A 17,610-nucleotide genomic window follows, 5' to 3' on the forward strand; every position below is an offset into this window, starting at 1 on the left:
TTAGTAGAAAACTCATTTATTTTTTTCATCCCATCCAGACAGCGTCATTTTTTTGATTCCAGAAGTGTGAAGGCTGTTATTAAGAAATATGTTTTCCTAGGTGTAGTTTTGCTACTGATAGTATCTACGACTTCTCCTTTCCTCACTCATCTCCCTACCCCTTTTCTTCTAATATGACTGTATTTAAAATATAACAGCACATATTTGAACCACAGGGACCTGTGGAATAAGCAACAGCGTGTGCGTTGAGCAGCATGATAGTTGCTTTGTGACATTCTTGCAGTTCTCAGTCTAAAGAAGACATAAAAAATTTGGTCAAATCATCTGTTGTTTTAGCAGATTAAGTCAAGCTGCTTTGTTTTTTCAGGGGTGTCTATGCATGTGTCTTAAGCTCCAGGCAGAAATAATATTTCTCATTTTTCTTTTGCAGAACTTTTTCAGCAGTTAATATTTGATATTGCACAGTAGTTTAATCTATTCTGAGTTCTCAAATTACTTTGCATAGTTTGTTCTGTCTAGTTATAGTCTCCTGAGTGGCTACACATACATCAGGCTAGCACTTATCAGGCTAGAAAACATACTTGATTGAAAAATGTTTTAAATAGGATTACTGGAGTTTTTTTTAATCAAAAATTGTCTTTCTGTTGTTTGTTAATCTGTTAATCACTAGCTTCTTATAGTGTCTCACAGCGGTCAATTTTGGATGACTGTATGCAGTAATGGGTTTCTTCTTCAGTGTTTCATGGCTATGTGCTACATTTTTTTTCTTTAACTTTTCTGCCAGAAGGATTACAACTCCCTGCAGCTTTCCATATTTATTTCAGGAAAACAAATGACAACTTCCAAAATCATGAGCTCATAGGATAATTGAGATAGGAAGGGGCCTCTGGAGGTCATCTAGTTCAATGTCCTGCTCAAAAGAGGTTCAGCTCTGAGATGGGGTTGCTAAGGGCTTTGTCCAGTTGGTCTTGAAAACATTCAAGGATGGAGACTGTACAATCCCCTTGTGGGGGTAACCTGTTCCAGTGCTTGTCTTGTCCTCTGGTTGAAGTTTCTCCCTACAGTGAGGTGGAACATTTCTTGTTTCAACTTATGCTGCTTGTCTCTCATCTTCCTGATACACACTGCTGTTAGAAAACTAAGCTCTGTCATCTTGATAACATAGGTTTTAGCAGGCTGCTGTTATGTACCTCTGAAACCTTCTCCAGGACTCTAGTTTCCTCAGCCTCTCGTAGGGAATGCACTTGATCCCCCTCAGCACCTTGGCAGACCTCTGCCCTTGCTCCAGTCTGTTGATGGTTTTCTTGCATTGGGGTCCCTAAAACTGGAAGTGGTATTCTAGATGTGGTTTTGGAATTAAAAAAAATGTTTTACAGTGAATTTTTTTTTTTTTAATGTTTAAAAAGTGATGGAGCAGTTTGCTCAGAGAGTTTGTAAAGTTTTCATCCTTGGATATCAAAACTGAACTGCTTGTGGCCTGAGCAGTTTGTTACAGGCAATTCTGCTCTGAGCAGGGGTTTGACTAGATGGTCTGCAGAGGTTCCTGCCCAACTCCACAGTAAGTGCTCAGTGGGAATGGTCACTTCCCTTGATATACTGGCGTCTGTTGCCAGGGCACACTTCTGGCTCATGCTGCATGTGTCTGCCAAGATTCCCAGGTCCTTTTCACAGAAGTCCTTGCCAGCCAGGTTGTCTCCAGCCTGTATTCTTTCAAAATACTCTAATACTGATTTATAAAAAAAAATTTTTGAGAGTGTGCATGGCCACGTGCAAAATATGTCTAAAAAAATCACACTTGATAATTTTTAACACATTATTTGAGACTTTCACATTTGTGATCTATAATTAATGTAAGTAACAATATTTTGGTAGGAACGTTCATATTGCAAGTAACGTATTTGTAGTTTTTTCTACCTGTTTAATTACCCAAACTACTTTGTCTTGCATTTCTAGTTGAAGAATCAAAAGGTAAAAGTGTTTGGGGTGTCAGTCCACCCAGCTTGTGATAAAGCCAGTCTTCTTTAGAACACTTATAAACTGTAGGTGATGTGTGAGTACTTCTACATTTTCCTCTGTAGGAATAATGGCTGTGGACTTGAGAAAACTAGAACTTATCCCACAAGTATTATTTCCTGTCAATTATGTAGACATTCCATTCCATCTGTCTTAATTAGCTTTTTTTCATTATTATGTCATCTCTTATAACACTTTCCTCAACAGAGTCCCATTAACATTCAAGTAAAAAGTTCACACTGATCTGTGCCACCTGAAAACGTGATATTCATGTATAAAATTGAGTATAGTTCTTCATTTTATGTTCAAGTGTAATGGTAATAAAATAACCAAAGGGGAAATATATGCATTGCATAATGGCCTAACCAGATGTATTAAAAATAGCAATAAAATTTTAATATCATTATTTATCAGGGCCTGGAAATTTTTAGAATAAAGGGGAAATAATTCATTTCCAGGAACTGTACTGTACTGAGGTGTATATTAGCTATCTCTGTGGCTGATTAAATAGTAAGATTTATAGTCTGCCAGGAGGTTCCTGGAGAGTTGTCTCTTGCTTCTGAGTTATGGAAAGTTGTTGCTAACCTGTGCCTCAGGTCTGAGCTATAAATGGATGGATGGAGTGCTGTTTGGAAAATCTTTCAAAGGTCTGTGGGAACTGATACTTATCTTAAGATATCTCAGCTCAGGAAGTTGAGAAGTCCATACAGAAATAACTAGTACAAGTACTTCTGAAAATTCCTCACAGGGCCTTTCAAAGGGCTATTTTTAAGAAAAAGAGGTCAATGATAGCTTTCTTTCTTTTCATTAAACTCTTGCAAGACCAGTGTCTTGATCATGTCTGCATTTCATTGAAGTAGCTAGGCATTCATAGCTGAACTAGTTTTAGCTAGCCAGTTTATGGTTGTGATAAATTGCAGATGTGTTGTCTGCGAATATGGGGCTTATTAGCCAAGATATACATATATAAGTAATCAGCATGCAAGTGTCAGCATTTACCTCTTATCTCTCTCATTATACAATCATAGAATCATAGAATCATTAAGGTTGGAAAGCCCTCCAAGATCATCTGGTCCAACCATCCCCCTACCACTGATATCACCCACTAAACCCTGTCCCTAAGCACCGCATCCAACCTCTCCTTGAACACCCCCAGGGACGGTGACTCCACCACCTTCCTGGGCAACCCATCCCAATGCTTGACTGCTCTTTCTGAGAAGAAATGTCTCCTCATTTCCAGCCTGAACCTCCTCTGGCACAATTTGAGGCCATTCCCTCTAGTCCTGTCACTGGTTACCTGTGAGAAGAGGCCGACCCCCAGCTCCCCACACCTTCCTTTAAGGTAGCTGTAGAGAGCAATAAGGTCTCCCCTGGGTTTCCTCTTCTCCAGACACAACAACCCCAGTGCCCTCTGCCACTCCTCACAGGACTTGTTCTCCAGACCCCTCACCAGCTTCATAGCCCTTCTCTGGACATGTTCTAGGGCCTCGATGTCCTTCTTGTAGTGAGGGGCCCACAGCTGAACACAGCACTCGAGGTGCGGCCTCACCAGAGCAGAGTACAGGGGGATGATCACCTCCCTGGTGGACCTTGTGTGTATTGCATGTGTGCTTTCATGCACCAGTCAAATTTCTTTATCACAGGTACCACAGGGTCTACCTGCGAGCACCAAATGATAGCTCGTCTAGGATTTCTGGATATGCTTCAGCCCAACGTACCATTTAGCTTAGGTAAATTAAGAAGGTACTCTTTCTTCCCACCTTCCTCAGCTGAACGTGGCACCCCAAATATGGTGTCTTCAGGGAAAATGTGGACATTGGTGGGCCAGTCTTCCAAGCCACCTCCACTAAGAGAGTCTCTACGCACATTGTATAGCTGATATTGAAAGACAGTACTGCAGTCATGCTCCAGTTCCTGTTGAAACAGATCCTGATGACAGCAGAAATGCAAGTTCTAGAAATGTGGGAGTCCTGTCAAGAATGCTAGCAGTTGTTATTTCTGTATGTAGCTCTCCTAACGTTTGAGCTGCATATTCATCTACATATTTGTTCCTGCAGTTACTAGCACTGTAACTCCATCTGTGAGACAGAACTTCTATATGGTAATAGCTGTTTAGTAATTTCCAGAAATGTAGATTGTTCATTTTATGACAGTGCCTTGTCCAAGTTGTATCCTGAGAATGAGAAAACATAGTCTTTTTTTCTTCTCTTTAAACTGTGACTAGTTTAAAGAAAAAGGAAAAGAAAAAGGTTGGGAATGGATTGCTTCATCAGAATTGTGCTTTAAATTACTTATAGAAGTAACAACTTTTTATTTTAGAATAAAAATTCAAGTTGAGTTGTAAAATTTTATGAATGATAACACATAAAATTATAGGGATGGCTTCTGATGACTGCAGACAGACTGCTCTGTCTTGCTGACAGCGAGTTTATTATTGAGTGAAGACTGCTTTTCTGATGGATATATGATACTTTGGGATTTCTCTTACTCTTTTCAATATCAGACGCTTCCATAAGGCTGTTTCTTACTATGAACAATTTAAAATTAAAATCTTTTCAACTTTAGGTATAAATAGTGAATGTATAAACATGAGACATTTTGTGAGAAGCAGGTTTGGCAATCAAGGCGGGCATTTGGGCCTATTCAGGATTATAACATAGCTTTTCTTCTAATGAGAAGTGGACAGCCTTAGCATTTGTAGTAATTACTTATCAAATAATGTCCCTAACTGTTGTTTATCTGTGTGTCATATGTGAGACTAAATTCTTCTGTGTAAGTATGGTCACAACAGGAGCTTCTATTTAGGGTGTTTTCTGTATTCATGCTCAGATGTCTGCTTCTATTTTTCTTATGTAATCTGTTAGAGTAAATGTTGTTTTAAACTTAAAATGAAGGAGACAATTTTAAGTAGAACAAGAGTCTAGAAATTTTTCTATAAGCAGCTTTAACCTTTCTCAATTCAAGACAGTGTTCTTACAGAGCATACACGTAAATTACTCTTAAGGATGAATAGCATTAAGGGCAGCTTAGAATCATAGAATCATTCAAGTAAATAAAAAGACTTTTTCTGAGGGAAAAACATATACAATATAGTGCTGTTTTGTTACTCTTCCTTTTCCAAAGGAACTTCAGATCTTCAAAGTCCTGTTTGAAACGCTTCTTCATAGAAGTCTTTGAAGGCTTTATTAGTACCTGAAGGAAAAAAATACATTTTATTGAACAATGTAACCATCCCAGGAAGTTAATAAACCAACTCATGCAATAAAGGTGTTGTAACTACTCACTGTTGGAATGTAATTAACATAATTGTTTTGTTAGTCCCATTATTGTGATGTAACACTAATTGAAGCGTGTCTGCTATTGTCTGTTCAACAGTTGGAATAGTTAAAACGTAAAAAAGCATAACTGCTATAATCTTTCTATATGGGTCTGGGTAGATTTAATCTGAGTAGTCAAGGACTGTATCTTGGGTATTGGTGATCTGACCTCAGACAGATTATTTAGCCAGCAGTGTGCCCAGGTGGCCAAGAAGGCCAACGGCATCCTGGCTTGTACCAGGAATAGTGTAGCCAGCAGGACCAGGGAGGTGATTGTCCCCTTTATTCTGCTCTGGTGAGGCCACACCTCGAGTACTGTGTTCAGTTTTGGGCCCATCACTACAAGAAAGACATCGAGGCCCTGGAACTTGTTCAGAGAAGGGCTATGAAACTGATGAGGGGTCTGGAGCACAAGTCTTATGAGGAGCGGCTGAGGGAGCTGGGACTGTTTGGTCTGGAGAAGGGGAGGCTCAGGGAAGACCTACAAAAATGTTAAATAATACCACTCCCAATACTGACCCCTAAGGAACACCAGTCATTACTGGACTCAACCTGTACATTGAGCTATTGACCACTACTCTCTGAGTGCAACCATCCAGCCAATTCCCTATCCACTGGTCTATCTGTCATATCTGTGCATCTCCAATTTGGAGACATGGATGTTGTGTGGGACAGAAGTCTCTAAAATGATAAAAAGCTGCATGAAGAAGGTGAATAGGAAGTCACTGCTTTCCATCTTTTCTGATGCAAGACCTAGATAGCATCTGATAAAGCTGCTAAGGCTTCAAATACGGAGTGGTTAAGGCAGCTACTTTTCAAAGGATGGAAAACATTTTACGCGGATATAAAACCTGAACTGTTTGAAGTTTGGTTGATGGAAAGTATTTAAATAACTTCAATTACAAAGATACCACCTTGAGTTAGGGAAGTCTCAGTGCTACAAACTGGAAACTTTGAAAACATGCTGCAAATATATGACTGCAGGCTTACCTGCTGTATCCTTACCCTGTCTTGTAGTCATCTACTGCTGACTGCTCTTAAAACGGGGTGGGGGAACTTCTGGCCCAGCAAACAAATATGTTAGGTTTATAATAAGCCAGTTAGGACTTTGAGTAAAGAGAAATGGAGGGCATCAGTAGGATTTATCCAAGGACTAATGTTTGTTTTTTTTTCACGACAGCTTTCTTCAGAAGTTCTTATGGAGCCTTTTTCTCTTTGGAAGCCAATAATAGCAGTTTTCTAGCCTGTCACTGAGTACTATTTTCAGAAAGAGAACAAATCTGCATGTAATTGGTTCTGAATACTTATGTATAACACATTGTTCTCTATGTTTTATACAAAATATCCTGTGCTATCGCTATGCTTTAGAATAAAAATCTGCTACATAAAATTTACAGCATCAGCTTTTGGAATTGTAAGCATCCATGTTCATGATTTCTAGCTCTTATCCACATTTGAACTATTGTCTGGCCTACACCAGAACCCAAAAACATACTCTGAGCAATTCTTTTACTGCTACTTTAACAGTCCCTGTAGTTTATAACACTTGTGTTAAAATTGAGGTTTGATTACATAGTCCAGTAAAAGCAAGCTCGAGCAGGTAGGGCCAGATGGCCTCCAGAGGTACCTTCCAACTTCAGCCATTCCATGAAAAGATTAGGCCTCTGATTCTGAAGCTATGGATACTTTTATAACACAGCCTGGGAATCAGTACCTGCTTTTAAAAAGGTGTTGCATTTTCCATCATCTTATGTAGGAAAAATAAGATATTTTTCTGGTTGGAAGCTGGGACTACAACACTTTGTAGAATTCATTTGTACTGTGTAGGAAATTAAGCTTTCAGAAGTCAGGCTTAATAATTACAAAGGTTGAAAGATATTATATTTTACAGGGAGCTTTTTGGAGTAATTGTGGAACATGCTATGGAATTTGTGCAGACTGTATGCTCCAGCCCACTTGTGTGTTTGCTCTTGTGCATGCATACTCTTTTTCTCCTGAATTATGTTTATTGAATTTACATTGTAATGTCCAGGTTCGAGAAGCATTTAAAAGCTCTGATAAGAATGATAAAACTTTATTACAAACAAACAACACATGGAGACTTTGTGTCAAAACTTTCCATTTGCTTCTGTAAATGGTTCTGATGGTTTTATAGATCCGTGCTGGCAAACAGCTTGTTTCACCTGAAAAGATGAGAAACACTGCGCCTATATTTGTTCTTGGCTGCAGTCAGTGTTATCAACTTATTGACATTTTTTTCCCCCCCAATTTGGCTTGCATTCTTAAGTGATGATGTAAGAGGTTGTTTGCTTTCCCTCTTCAGCTTTCCTCATCTTTTAAAATTATTCAGTCATCATCTATATAAAGCAAATGATGTGGACTTTGTTTAGCTAAGTCTTATAAAGGCTGAATTTTCAAAATAGAGAGTATTCCTATTAATGATAACTGTAGTGAAGGTACATGCGATGTATTACGTAGTGCATAAAGTTACATCCAGAGGGCATCAATTTCCCAAGGTTCTTCGCTTAGAGAGTTGCAAACACATTTGATTTTTTGCCCCTGGAAATGGAATGGAATAGTGCAATTGGAAGGGACCTTCAAAGATCATCCAGTCCAACTGCTTGACCACTTCAGGGCTAACAAAAAGTCAAAGCAAAATAATGAGGGTGTTCCTCTTAAACCATTTTATTTATTTATTTATTTATTTTAAAAATCTATGATGTGTAGATAAGAAATTTTGTTCTTTGAAATTTGAAAATATTTCCAAAGGATTGAGTAGGAAAAGTGATATGGTATGTTTTTGTGTGCATATGTGCAAGTACATAATGTGTGTATATATATGTTTAAATATCACATATTGAAGGACATATATAATATTTGTATATATTATATTTATACATTATATTTAATTAATAACATACTTGTGGTTAATGTATTTATATCTAGTATTTGTTTCCTTCTCTGTATGCATACAGCAGCATTTGTAATACACCAGATGGCATTCACCAATACTGTTTATATTCCTTTCCCACATGTAATAAAATAATTGAAATCAGAAAGAAAAGGTTTTTCAGATTGATTATGGATTTACTGCTAGGAGTACCCGTAGTATTTTGGAAGAGATTTAAAATTAAAATAACACTGAGCGATGTTGAACTTGGTTAACTTTGCTTTGGAAGTGCACACTACTTAAACGCCTACTTGAAAGACATCTGTGTTCTTTTTAGCACACCATAAGTGAGTAATATTTTGAACAGATAGCTGTCAGTACTGTGGCTGTGTATGGCAATTAGAAATGGAATAGGTTTGTTACATATGCATCAGAGCATCACATTGCTATACGTGTTGAAAATTCTAGAATGTACATTTGTAGTAATCTACTTTATACTGTAGACAATTAAAGATGCTACAGGTGTATGGTATGGATACAGCAACATCTGGAGATTTTATCTGCATATTAAGAATGCAAGTAGGACCAATCCTTAGTTTCATTCAATATCACTTTTTCAGTGTATCCACAGAAAACATTACTTCAGGACTTACTTTTAAGGTAACAACTTGCCAAATTATATCTTATTGTCTGCATTCAGAACAGAGAGAGAAAAATGAGTGGGATTTAATTCCTAGGGGTTAAACATGTTTTTCAGAAACTCCATTCTCTTTCTCCTTTCTTTCTGTAAGTATGGGGTGGTAGTTCGAGGTTAAATTTGTTCAGTGCCTTTTTTCTTTATTTTTATACATTTTGAGTGCATTTATTTTCTCTATTTTTCATGTTATAAACAAGTTTATTCTACTTAGAATTCTCGAACCCTTAAAAAAAAGTAAGAATTATCTCTAATAAGTTCAGGTCTTGATGGTTAGTGAAGGCTGTAATTGAAATATTTTATTTTAAATTTAATGATTATTTTTGGAGGAAGAAATCCTGTCAGACCTAGTTGTAGTTGCAGGGCAATTAAAAATTAGTCTCTGCAGAATAAGTACAGGTGATTAACCAAAGATTTGAGAGTGAGCAAGTTTGAGCCCTTGTGACATTATAAGTCTTAACCTTTTGTATTGTAAGGTGAAACTAATTATATGTTGGAGTCTGAACTAGTTATTACAACCATTCAGCTGTGAAGTAGGTTAGCATAGTTCACTAAAAGTATGTTGAAAGCTATTGGAGCAGAGCATTGAGGAATTTAGTGCACACCAAAGCATGACTTTTTTTATATTTATCATTAATTCTGTTGTGTTCTTGTGCATACTTTGACATATGTGAATATATACTTAATGTTGTCAAGAATAATGGTTAGAAATAAGGTGTTTTACATCAGCTGTTTGCTGAAGATATGTTGAGGTAAAACAATCTGGTTTTCAGTTCCTTGTGACTTTTTCAGAGCTTGCCTTTCGCTTAATATAGATGATCAGTTACACAAGGAATTAGTGAGGAAATGTAACAAAAACTTGAAGGATGAGTAATGAGGCAGAACCCACAGGTGTGAGGGGGAATAGGTAGGAGAGCTGAATAGTGGAACACGTTTTTCTGCAGAAGCCAGTAGAGAACTGTATTGGAAATGTATTCTAAAAAGTTGTCGGTGCTATATATAACAACATGGGTCTTTTGAAGAGCTGTTATGCCAACTTCGGAAGCAGATACCGCCAATTAAATTGCATGGTAGAGGAATTTAAATCTCAACCACTGTCCTTTCATATTGCCCTGAGAAATATTCCATGACTTCTATGAGTTTGACATGTTTTTCTTTAACTCTGTTACTTGCTTTTTCCTCTACCAGTAAGCACAAAAGGAATAAAAATTTTAGATAACAGAATACTTTTTTTTTTTTTTTAACATTTGCAAAATTCTTCTTTCACAGGTTTACAAACTTCAGAAAGTTTAAATACCACAAGAGGGAATATTTGTAGCATAGGTTAATTAGAAGAGAGGTCTTGAGGAGCCAACAAGGATCTTCCCAGATAGATGAGTGAGCACAAGTAGAAGAGTGACCCTCAACTGTGTTCATTTGCATCTGAAACAATGAATAGGAAAAGAAATGAATAGTTCAAACGATCAAATGGTCATTTGATCAAAAAATGATCAAATATAGTGAAGAGCAAACTTAACTGTTCTAAAATCCATGATGGCAGTTTTGGATTGCATTTCCAGATGTGTATGGAGTAAGTGATACTTTGAGAAAGAGAACAGTGTTAGATTCATAGACAGGGAAGAGGTGAATGATGGAAGTGGTGGTGTTCTAGCTCTGCATTGGCTTTCATTATTAAATACCTGAAGTTACTTTTACAGAGGATCTGCTGTATGGTATGTAATTGAGTACCATACTGCGTACTTTGAGCACAATACTTCTGGAACTATCAGTTATCATTCTTTAAATAAATAAATAAATATATAAATGTATAAACAAACAAAAAATCAAGTTAGAGTTAATGCTTTCATACAAATACATCCAAATGCCCTGCCATTTTAGCTGTATAGTTCACATGTTAGATTTTGATTCATTGTTTGAGCTTTGACCTTAGGTTCAGAGCAGTCATGACTCGATCGAAATAGAGCTTTGATTTCTCCCACTGCTGGAAGGCATTATTCTGAACGTCTAAGGATGAAATTCTTATCCTGTCACTGATTAGGATCTAAATTTTTATATTTTCTACATTATTTGTGATAAAATTGGAAATTTATGGTGGGGAAAAAGAAATTGCCTTAAAAAAATTGATAGAGTGGCAAGTTTTGGCATTTAAGAAGACAGCCTTTTAAAGCTCTTTAGACTTCCACAATATAGATGTAACTTCAGGGGCACTAAATTAGTAAGTAGTGAGCAGTTGATATACCACCAGCTGTAAGGTATGCTGTTAAGAGACAGGGACTCTTAAATAGGTTGTTAGAGTGTGATGATTTGCTACTGAAGTGTAGAGACAGGAAATGTAAAACAAAACATGAGCACCTTAAGCAAACATAAGAAAAATAAATGGGTTGAAATAAGTACTTGGGGTAAAATAATTTCTAATTTTTCATAAACTTATACTTGTATATGGTTTCTTTTTTAGGATAATTACACATTTGCACAGCCAGGAATTCAAAAGAAAGTGAAAATGTTGGAAGAACTTGTTAGTCGGATCGATGGTAAGTCTTAAAAGCTGACCTAATTTCTAAATGGTCTTTCATTGAAAGTGGTTAGTTAAAATGTTTGCAAGAAGTCTAGCCAATATCACTGCTGCTCCATACAATGGTGGAGTAACATAGCCTTCCTCAGAGATGTCACACTCGATCAATTTGTGGCACGCTGGCCTTTGCAAGATCGCTGTCCTATATCATTTAAAAGAAAGCTGCTAGAGCATGAGCCACTTTCATTACTTTTTATTAAGGCAATATAATCAAATTCAGTGGCAATTTCTTTGCAGCAGAGTAATGACCACATACAAAAGGCAGCTGGATTCATTTCATATTAAGCTCATGATTGTTGTAATTCAGGCAAGTCACAGTGGTTGTTTATAGTTGTCCTTCGCGCACTATGTTTGTGCCTTGTGCATCATTTTGCTATCTGGAATGCCTGAATAATCTCTGTGGAATCCAATTAATTATGAACTCTGGAAATAACATCTTTAATATAGATAAATTACAGTCTATGCAGGGGCAATTTTAGATTATGCTTTCATGTTTTAGCAGGGCACTTTGAAATATCTTCTACCTTCATCCTTAAAATAATTCCCTTCATGAAATGCTGACTGTCATATTGCTAGAGCAGAGTTTAATTAAATGAAATTCAAGAGATAATGCTGGCCCATTCTAAACATACTCTCTTGGTAGTTTGTTAAATTAATGAACAAAGTATTAACGAAATGTTGCCAAGCAGAACCAACCATATATTTGTGACACTAGCCTGTCAGTGATGAAATAGAAAAAAAAATATTTTATGTAGCTTAATATTTGATAATCTGCTTGAAAAGATTAATTCTGTCTTTTCATTATACATATTGTGAGTTTTTCTTGTGCCAGAGCTTTCCATAGCAGATTTTGGGTTGGCCTGCATGTATTTACAATCTGAATTTTGAAAAAGCTCTTCCTGTCTGTTTAGGATGTTGAATATTCTTAACAAAGTTTATGTAATATTATTCATATTACATAATGTACGAGAACAATGTTTATATAATATTATGCTAGCAATGTAAATGTATGTAAAACTGATGTAGATGTATTTTTTAATATGTACATGAATATAAAAAAGGGATGCTTCTGTACATAAGGTAGCAAAATGTTTATATAAGAACATTTTAAAAGCAGTTTATTTTGTTACTTCAGAAATCATCTAACTGTTTGCAGTATGGATTTTCATATGTTACTTTATATCAATATTGGTGTTTAAATTTCAGTTATTTATAGAAGCTAATGCACTTTAAATAAAGTGTATATTTATAATACCTATAAATAACTTCCTAAGCTTGGTCAATAAATTACTTAAACACATTTTTGTCATTCTGATAATAAGACTCATTATTCTGTTTAATAAAAATAAGTATACAGTATATTGACAGGAATATTACATTGACAGGAAGAATTGCTGAAGGCTGATTTGTACCTCCGGTGCTTTAGAGAAGTAGTTAAATAACTTTCTCGATTAAGTTCGTGAAGTGTTATTTTGAAGGGTTTACACTTAAAAAAGACAGTTGTAGGAAATATGTTTGTTCTTAAACTGTCCTTTACTAGGACAATTTAGTTGCAGTTTACCAACTGCAGTTAGTAAACTAACTGCAACTGAAGTGTATGTTCCTGATTTTTTTGTTTTGAAACAATTTTTTTTAATAGAACTGTATTTAATAGGACATTATTGAAGTACTGCTGTATCAAAAGTTGCAGTTGTTTATCTTTCTAAATGTGGTCACAACTTAGTCTCCAATATTTGTTGATCTAAATTGTGTAGTATTTAGGAAAAGGAGGCAGCCAACACAACACATATTTTTACTTCGAGCTACAGAGAATGCCAGATTCTTCGTCAGTCTGTGGCTGTAGATAACTGCCAAGTTTTTTTTTTATTAAATAAAGATGTGTATTGAACAATAACTTTTCTACACTAGAAATACTAATTTTTTGGTAGTTTTTCATAGAGATTATGTTTGCTAGTTATTATTGATTCTTCATACTGTCTCAAGCACTTCCAAAGTAACATCTGAGATTACTGTTAAGGGTAGATTGCTCATGTAGGTGAGTAGTTGAAGATGGCTGCCTTGTTCTGAGCAGCGTAGTTGGAAAAAGCAAAGCAAGATCCTAACTTTAAGAAATTGATTGCATTATTGCAGGGATATTTTACGGTGCGCATTATCCATATGACATACCTGTAGCATATGTGGGAAAGATGTTAAAGGAAGCTATTTAAAAAAAAACAAACAAACAGTGACTAATGGGATTATAACATTTCAGAGTGAGAGAAATCTAATTATACATTTTTATATAGAATTATAGTAGAAGTTATGAGGTGTTTTAAAAAGCTGTCACTGCTATTTGAAAAGGAAACCTGTAAAATTTGGGTGTAGTTGACATAACAGAATCCTAAAACTATTTAGGTTGAATGAGTCTACAAGTCATTGGTCCAGACCCCAGCTCTCATCCCCAGGTATGGAGGTGATTCTGCAGCTTCTTTGCATAAGACTGTGCAAGGCTTTGACTACCATCAAATGACTACCAAAAAATCACTGTGACTCTTTTTTTTCAATACAAGTAATTAGAATTTCCTTTTATGGAATTGATGTACACTGTCTTTTATCTCTGTACACCTCTGAGAAGAACCTAATTCCATCTTCTCTACACCCCCCCATCCCAATTGGTAGTTGCAGTTGTTCATAGACATTTCTTCTGAAGGCTGAACAAACCCAGCTCTGTCAGCCTCCTCTCCTGTAGAGTGTTCCAGCTTCCTAACTACCTTCATTGGCACTTCATTGGTCTTGTATGCCAGCGCTCCAGCACTGGACATGCAGGTGCAGAGATGGTCTCACAAGTGTTGAACACAGAGGAAGAATTACTTCTCCTGACCTGTTGGCTTCTCTCTTGCTTAGAAAGCCCAGTGTACAGTTGGCTGCCTTTGCTACAAGGACGCACTGCTGACTGAGCTCTGCCTGTGGTCCTCCATGCCCCTAAGTCCTTTTTGGCAAAGCTGATTTCCAGCCAGCTGATTTTCAGTCAGTGCTGTTGCATGGGGCTGTTCCATCCCACATATAGGATGTTGCAACTGCCTCTCCTGAACTTTGTGAGGTTCCTGTCAGCCATTTCTTCAGCCTGCCAAGATCCCTCTGAATAGCAGCCCTGACTTTCAATGAGTCACTCCTCCCAATCTCGTATCATCCATAAACCAGCTGAGAGTGCACTCTGTGCCATCATCCCAGTCATAAATGCAGGTGTTGCACAATATTGGCCCCAGTATTGATCCCTGAGGGATGCCATTAGTAATTAGCTGTCTTTGTACTGCTGATCACAACCTTTATAATATGGTGGAACAATTAAGCTTTGGATAGAAAAAGATAGGCATTTTTCAATATTCCTACTGCTACTTTTTTTTTTTTTTTTTTTGCAGACGAGTGTCCATTCAGTTCCTCTTTTTTTTTTTTTTTTCTTTTTTGCCAGGAAAACACCAAAATTCATGAAAGATTAAAATAAAAGTTTTAGTCATTAGATTGGCAACGGTGGATGTGTACTGCTGTTATTTCATAAACTTTTGGTTGATGCCTCAGATAAAGGATACTGATCCATTTGGCTTTTTGGTAGAATCATTATATAGTTAAATTAAATTGTTTTTTCATCCTTTTCTCTATTTTCTTTCCCCTTTTATCTTTATATTGAGCCTGTTATACTGCAGCTAAAGAGAAATATGGTTGGTATGAGTTCAATAGCTTTGTTTTTAAAAAAAGAAATCTTAGCGATTTATTCTAACTGTAAATATCCTAATTGCTAATTACAGTTATTGTGGAAGAAAATAATATTCCTGTTGTTACTGTGGTGTCACATTGTTTTCTTGATGTCGGGTAATTGAATGGTGAAGAGAACCTTAATATAATGAATAGCTGCGTGAATGGGTGAAGCTTGTACAGCTTGTTTGCTAATCATAATAGGTTACCAGTGTATGAAAAGTGATACCTCACCCTTTGGATAGTGTTAATGCATTATGTTAGTGATTCAAGCAACCTTCATTAACCCAGCCTTATGAATTGCAACTCTTCTCAGTGACTGTCATTGTGTGTACAGTGCCAAACATTGCAGTAGATTTGAAACAGCCAAGATATTCTGATAATTTGATCATAATCTCAGCCTAAACTCCAGAAAATATTTTTAATGACCTGTGTTCAATGGAGTTAATAATAATAATATAAAAAAAAAGTTATAGACCAGATTGAATAATGTTTTGTCTTCAAACTCCATCTCATTTTTCTCCTCCTCATCATTATTCAGGTTGTTCTAAGAATTATACAAAAGTATTGAGAGTGAGGATCACTAAGCTATTTCTTGTAAATAGTTACATTTTCTATTATGCTTTTCTGCTGTAAATCACGATCCATCTCATGGTTTGTGAAGAGGCACACTTGCGTGATGCTGTCTTCAACTATTGCTTCGTTTGGTCTTGAAAACAAAGAAACGTTGTAGGAATGCCAAAATTAACTCAGGATTTGTGTTTTTAGAATTTTCAGATGTTTAACATTGGTTGGTTTCAGGCTTTGAGAGAGTCTCAAGTTCTTCAGTAAAGAAAAACATCTTGTAATTTCAGGTAGCCATTTGGAGAAGGCTGAACAACTGTATGTAGTAGTCTTGGATTTTCATATAAACTGATAAAATATATAAATTGGTAAAATTGCATGGCATTCTCTAAATTATCAAAAAGACAGTTTAGACAAAAATAAAACAGACATTAAATTTATTTTTTGTTCAAGTCAGCTTTTCATTAGTAGTAGACTAAACTGTAACAATAGTATTTACGACTCAGCTTAGTATAAATATTCATCTGGTGTGAGGGAAAGTTTGGGAAGATTTTTTTCTAATCTCTTAACGAACAATTGATGGAGTTTGCATCAGTGTGCAGAACAGCCTGATCCCTGCTTATGTTCTCTTGTATTGAAATAAATTTTTGTTTTATTAGTGTTCCTCATTCTTTTACCAGGTCTTTTTGCAAAATTAGACCTGAGCCCAATTTCAATAGCAAAAAAAAGGAAAACTAAAACAAAATGGTTTTAAAATAATTTAAGAAACTTATACTGTTACTGTATGTATTATTTTTCTTCTTTAAAATATAAGTAATGGAAAATACCAAAGAAAATAAAAACAGTACTGTATTTTGTCTTTGCAATAGGAAGCTTATTTAGAATTCAGCTACATTTTACATCTGATTTAGGGAGTTAACTAAAGACATTCTTACATATGATTATTCTTAATTTGGACAATTTCTAGTTTATTTCAGTTCTAAGATTGTATACAGGAAAAAAATGCCAAAGAAAGGAAATTATTTTTAGAGCAAAATAAAAGCTGCTCTATTCCAACTGTTTCAAATAATGAATGTTTTAATAATTACTACATCATTGTATTGTTTGGGCGAATATTTTTACTTAACACTTAGATACAGTTAAAATGTTCTTTCACCATTTAAATCCATAGTATATTAAAGATTTTACAGCACCTTTTTATTGCTGTCATACTGTAAATGTATTTCTTTCACTTTGAATGAAATTTAACTTAGATAAAGTGTTTTCTTTTTAGTGTTCTTGTCAAATTAATCTTAGCTTCACTAATCATACTCTATTTTCTTCTTGGATTGCAAATGTCTTGGTCAGATGACTGCAGTTCTGTGAATAATGACACTAATAAGGACTTTTCAATCAAGAAAATTGTAATAAAATACTTTCATTACGTGCCTTAAATTTATACTTTGCATATATTTTTTGCTATTTGGATGCAGAGAAAATAAAATATGAATCTTTTGTATATTTTTTTGTTGTGTTCTGTACATGCATGCAGGACAAGTTCTTCATAAAACTTAGTCAATTAAAAATTTTTTTATATGTATTTCTGCGTATACACAGTGAAAGATCGTATTTCTTTGCACCACTTTCTGCACTTCTCACGCTTTGAAGAATTTGCTTTAGATGTTGAAATGTTTGCTTTTTTCCTGGCTTGTATCAGGCATAGTGTAGCCAGCAGGACCAGGGAGGTGATCGTCCCCCTGTACTCTGCTCTGTTGAGGCTGCACCTCGAGTGCTGTGTTCAGCTGTGGGCCCCTCACTACAAGAAGGACATCGAGGCCCTAGAACATGTCCA

The 17,610-nt window shown here is 35.9% G+C and overlaps 1 protein-coding gene across 2 annotated transcripts in view; it reads left to right on the forward strand.

Moving 5' to 3' along the window:
- TBC1D22A (TBC1 domain family member 22A) overlaps nucleotides 1–17,610 on the forward strand; it is a 175,410-nt gene that overhangs the window by 67,249 nt on the left and 90,551 nt on the right. For both annotated transcript variants that reach the window (XM_040549067.1, XM_040549060.1), the window contains exon 10: nucleotides 11,370–11,445. In XM_040549067.1, the coding sequence (XP_040405001.1) occupies nucleotides 11,370–11,445 (76 nt within the window). The remainder of the gene's footprint in view (nucleotides 1–11,369; nucleotides 11,446–17,610) is intronic.

Source organism: Cygnus olor, chromosome 1 (assembly GCF_009769625.2).
Source record: "Cygnus olor isolate bCygOlo1 chromosome 1, bCygOlo1.pri.v2, whole genome shotgun sequence".
NCBI lineage: Eukaryota > Metazoa > Chordata > Aves > Anseriformes > Anatidae > Cygnus > Cygnus olor.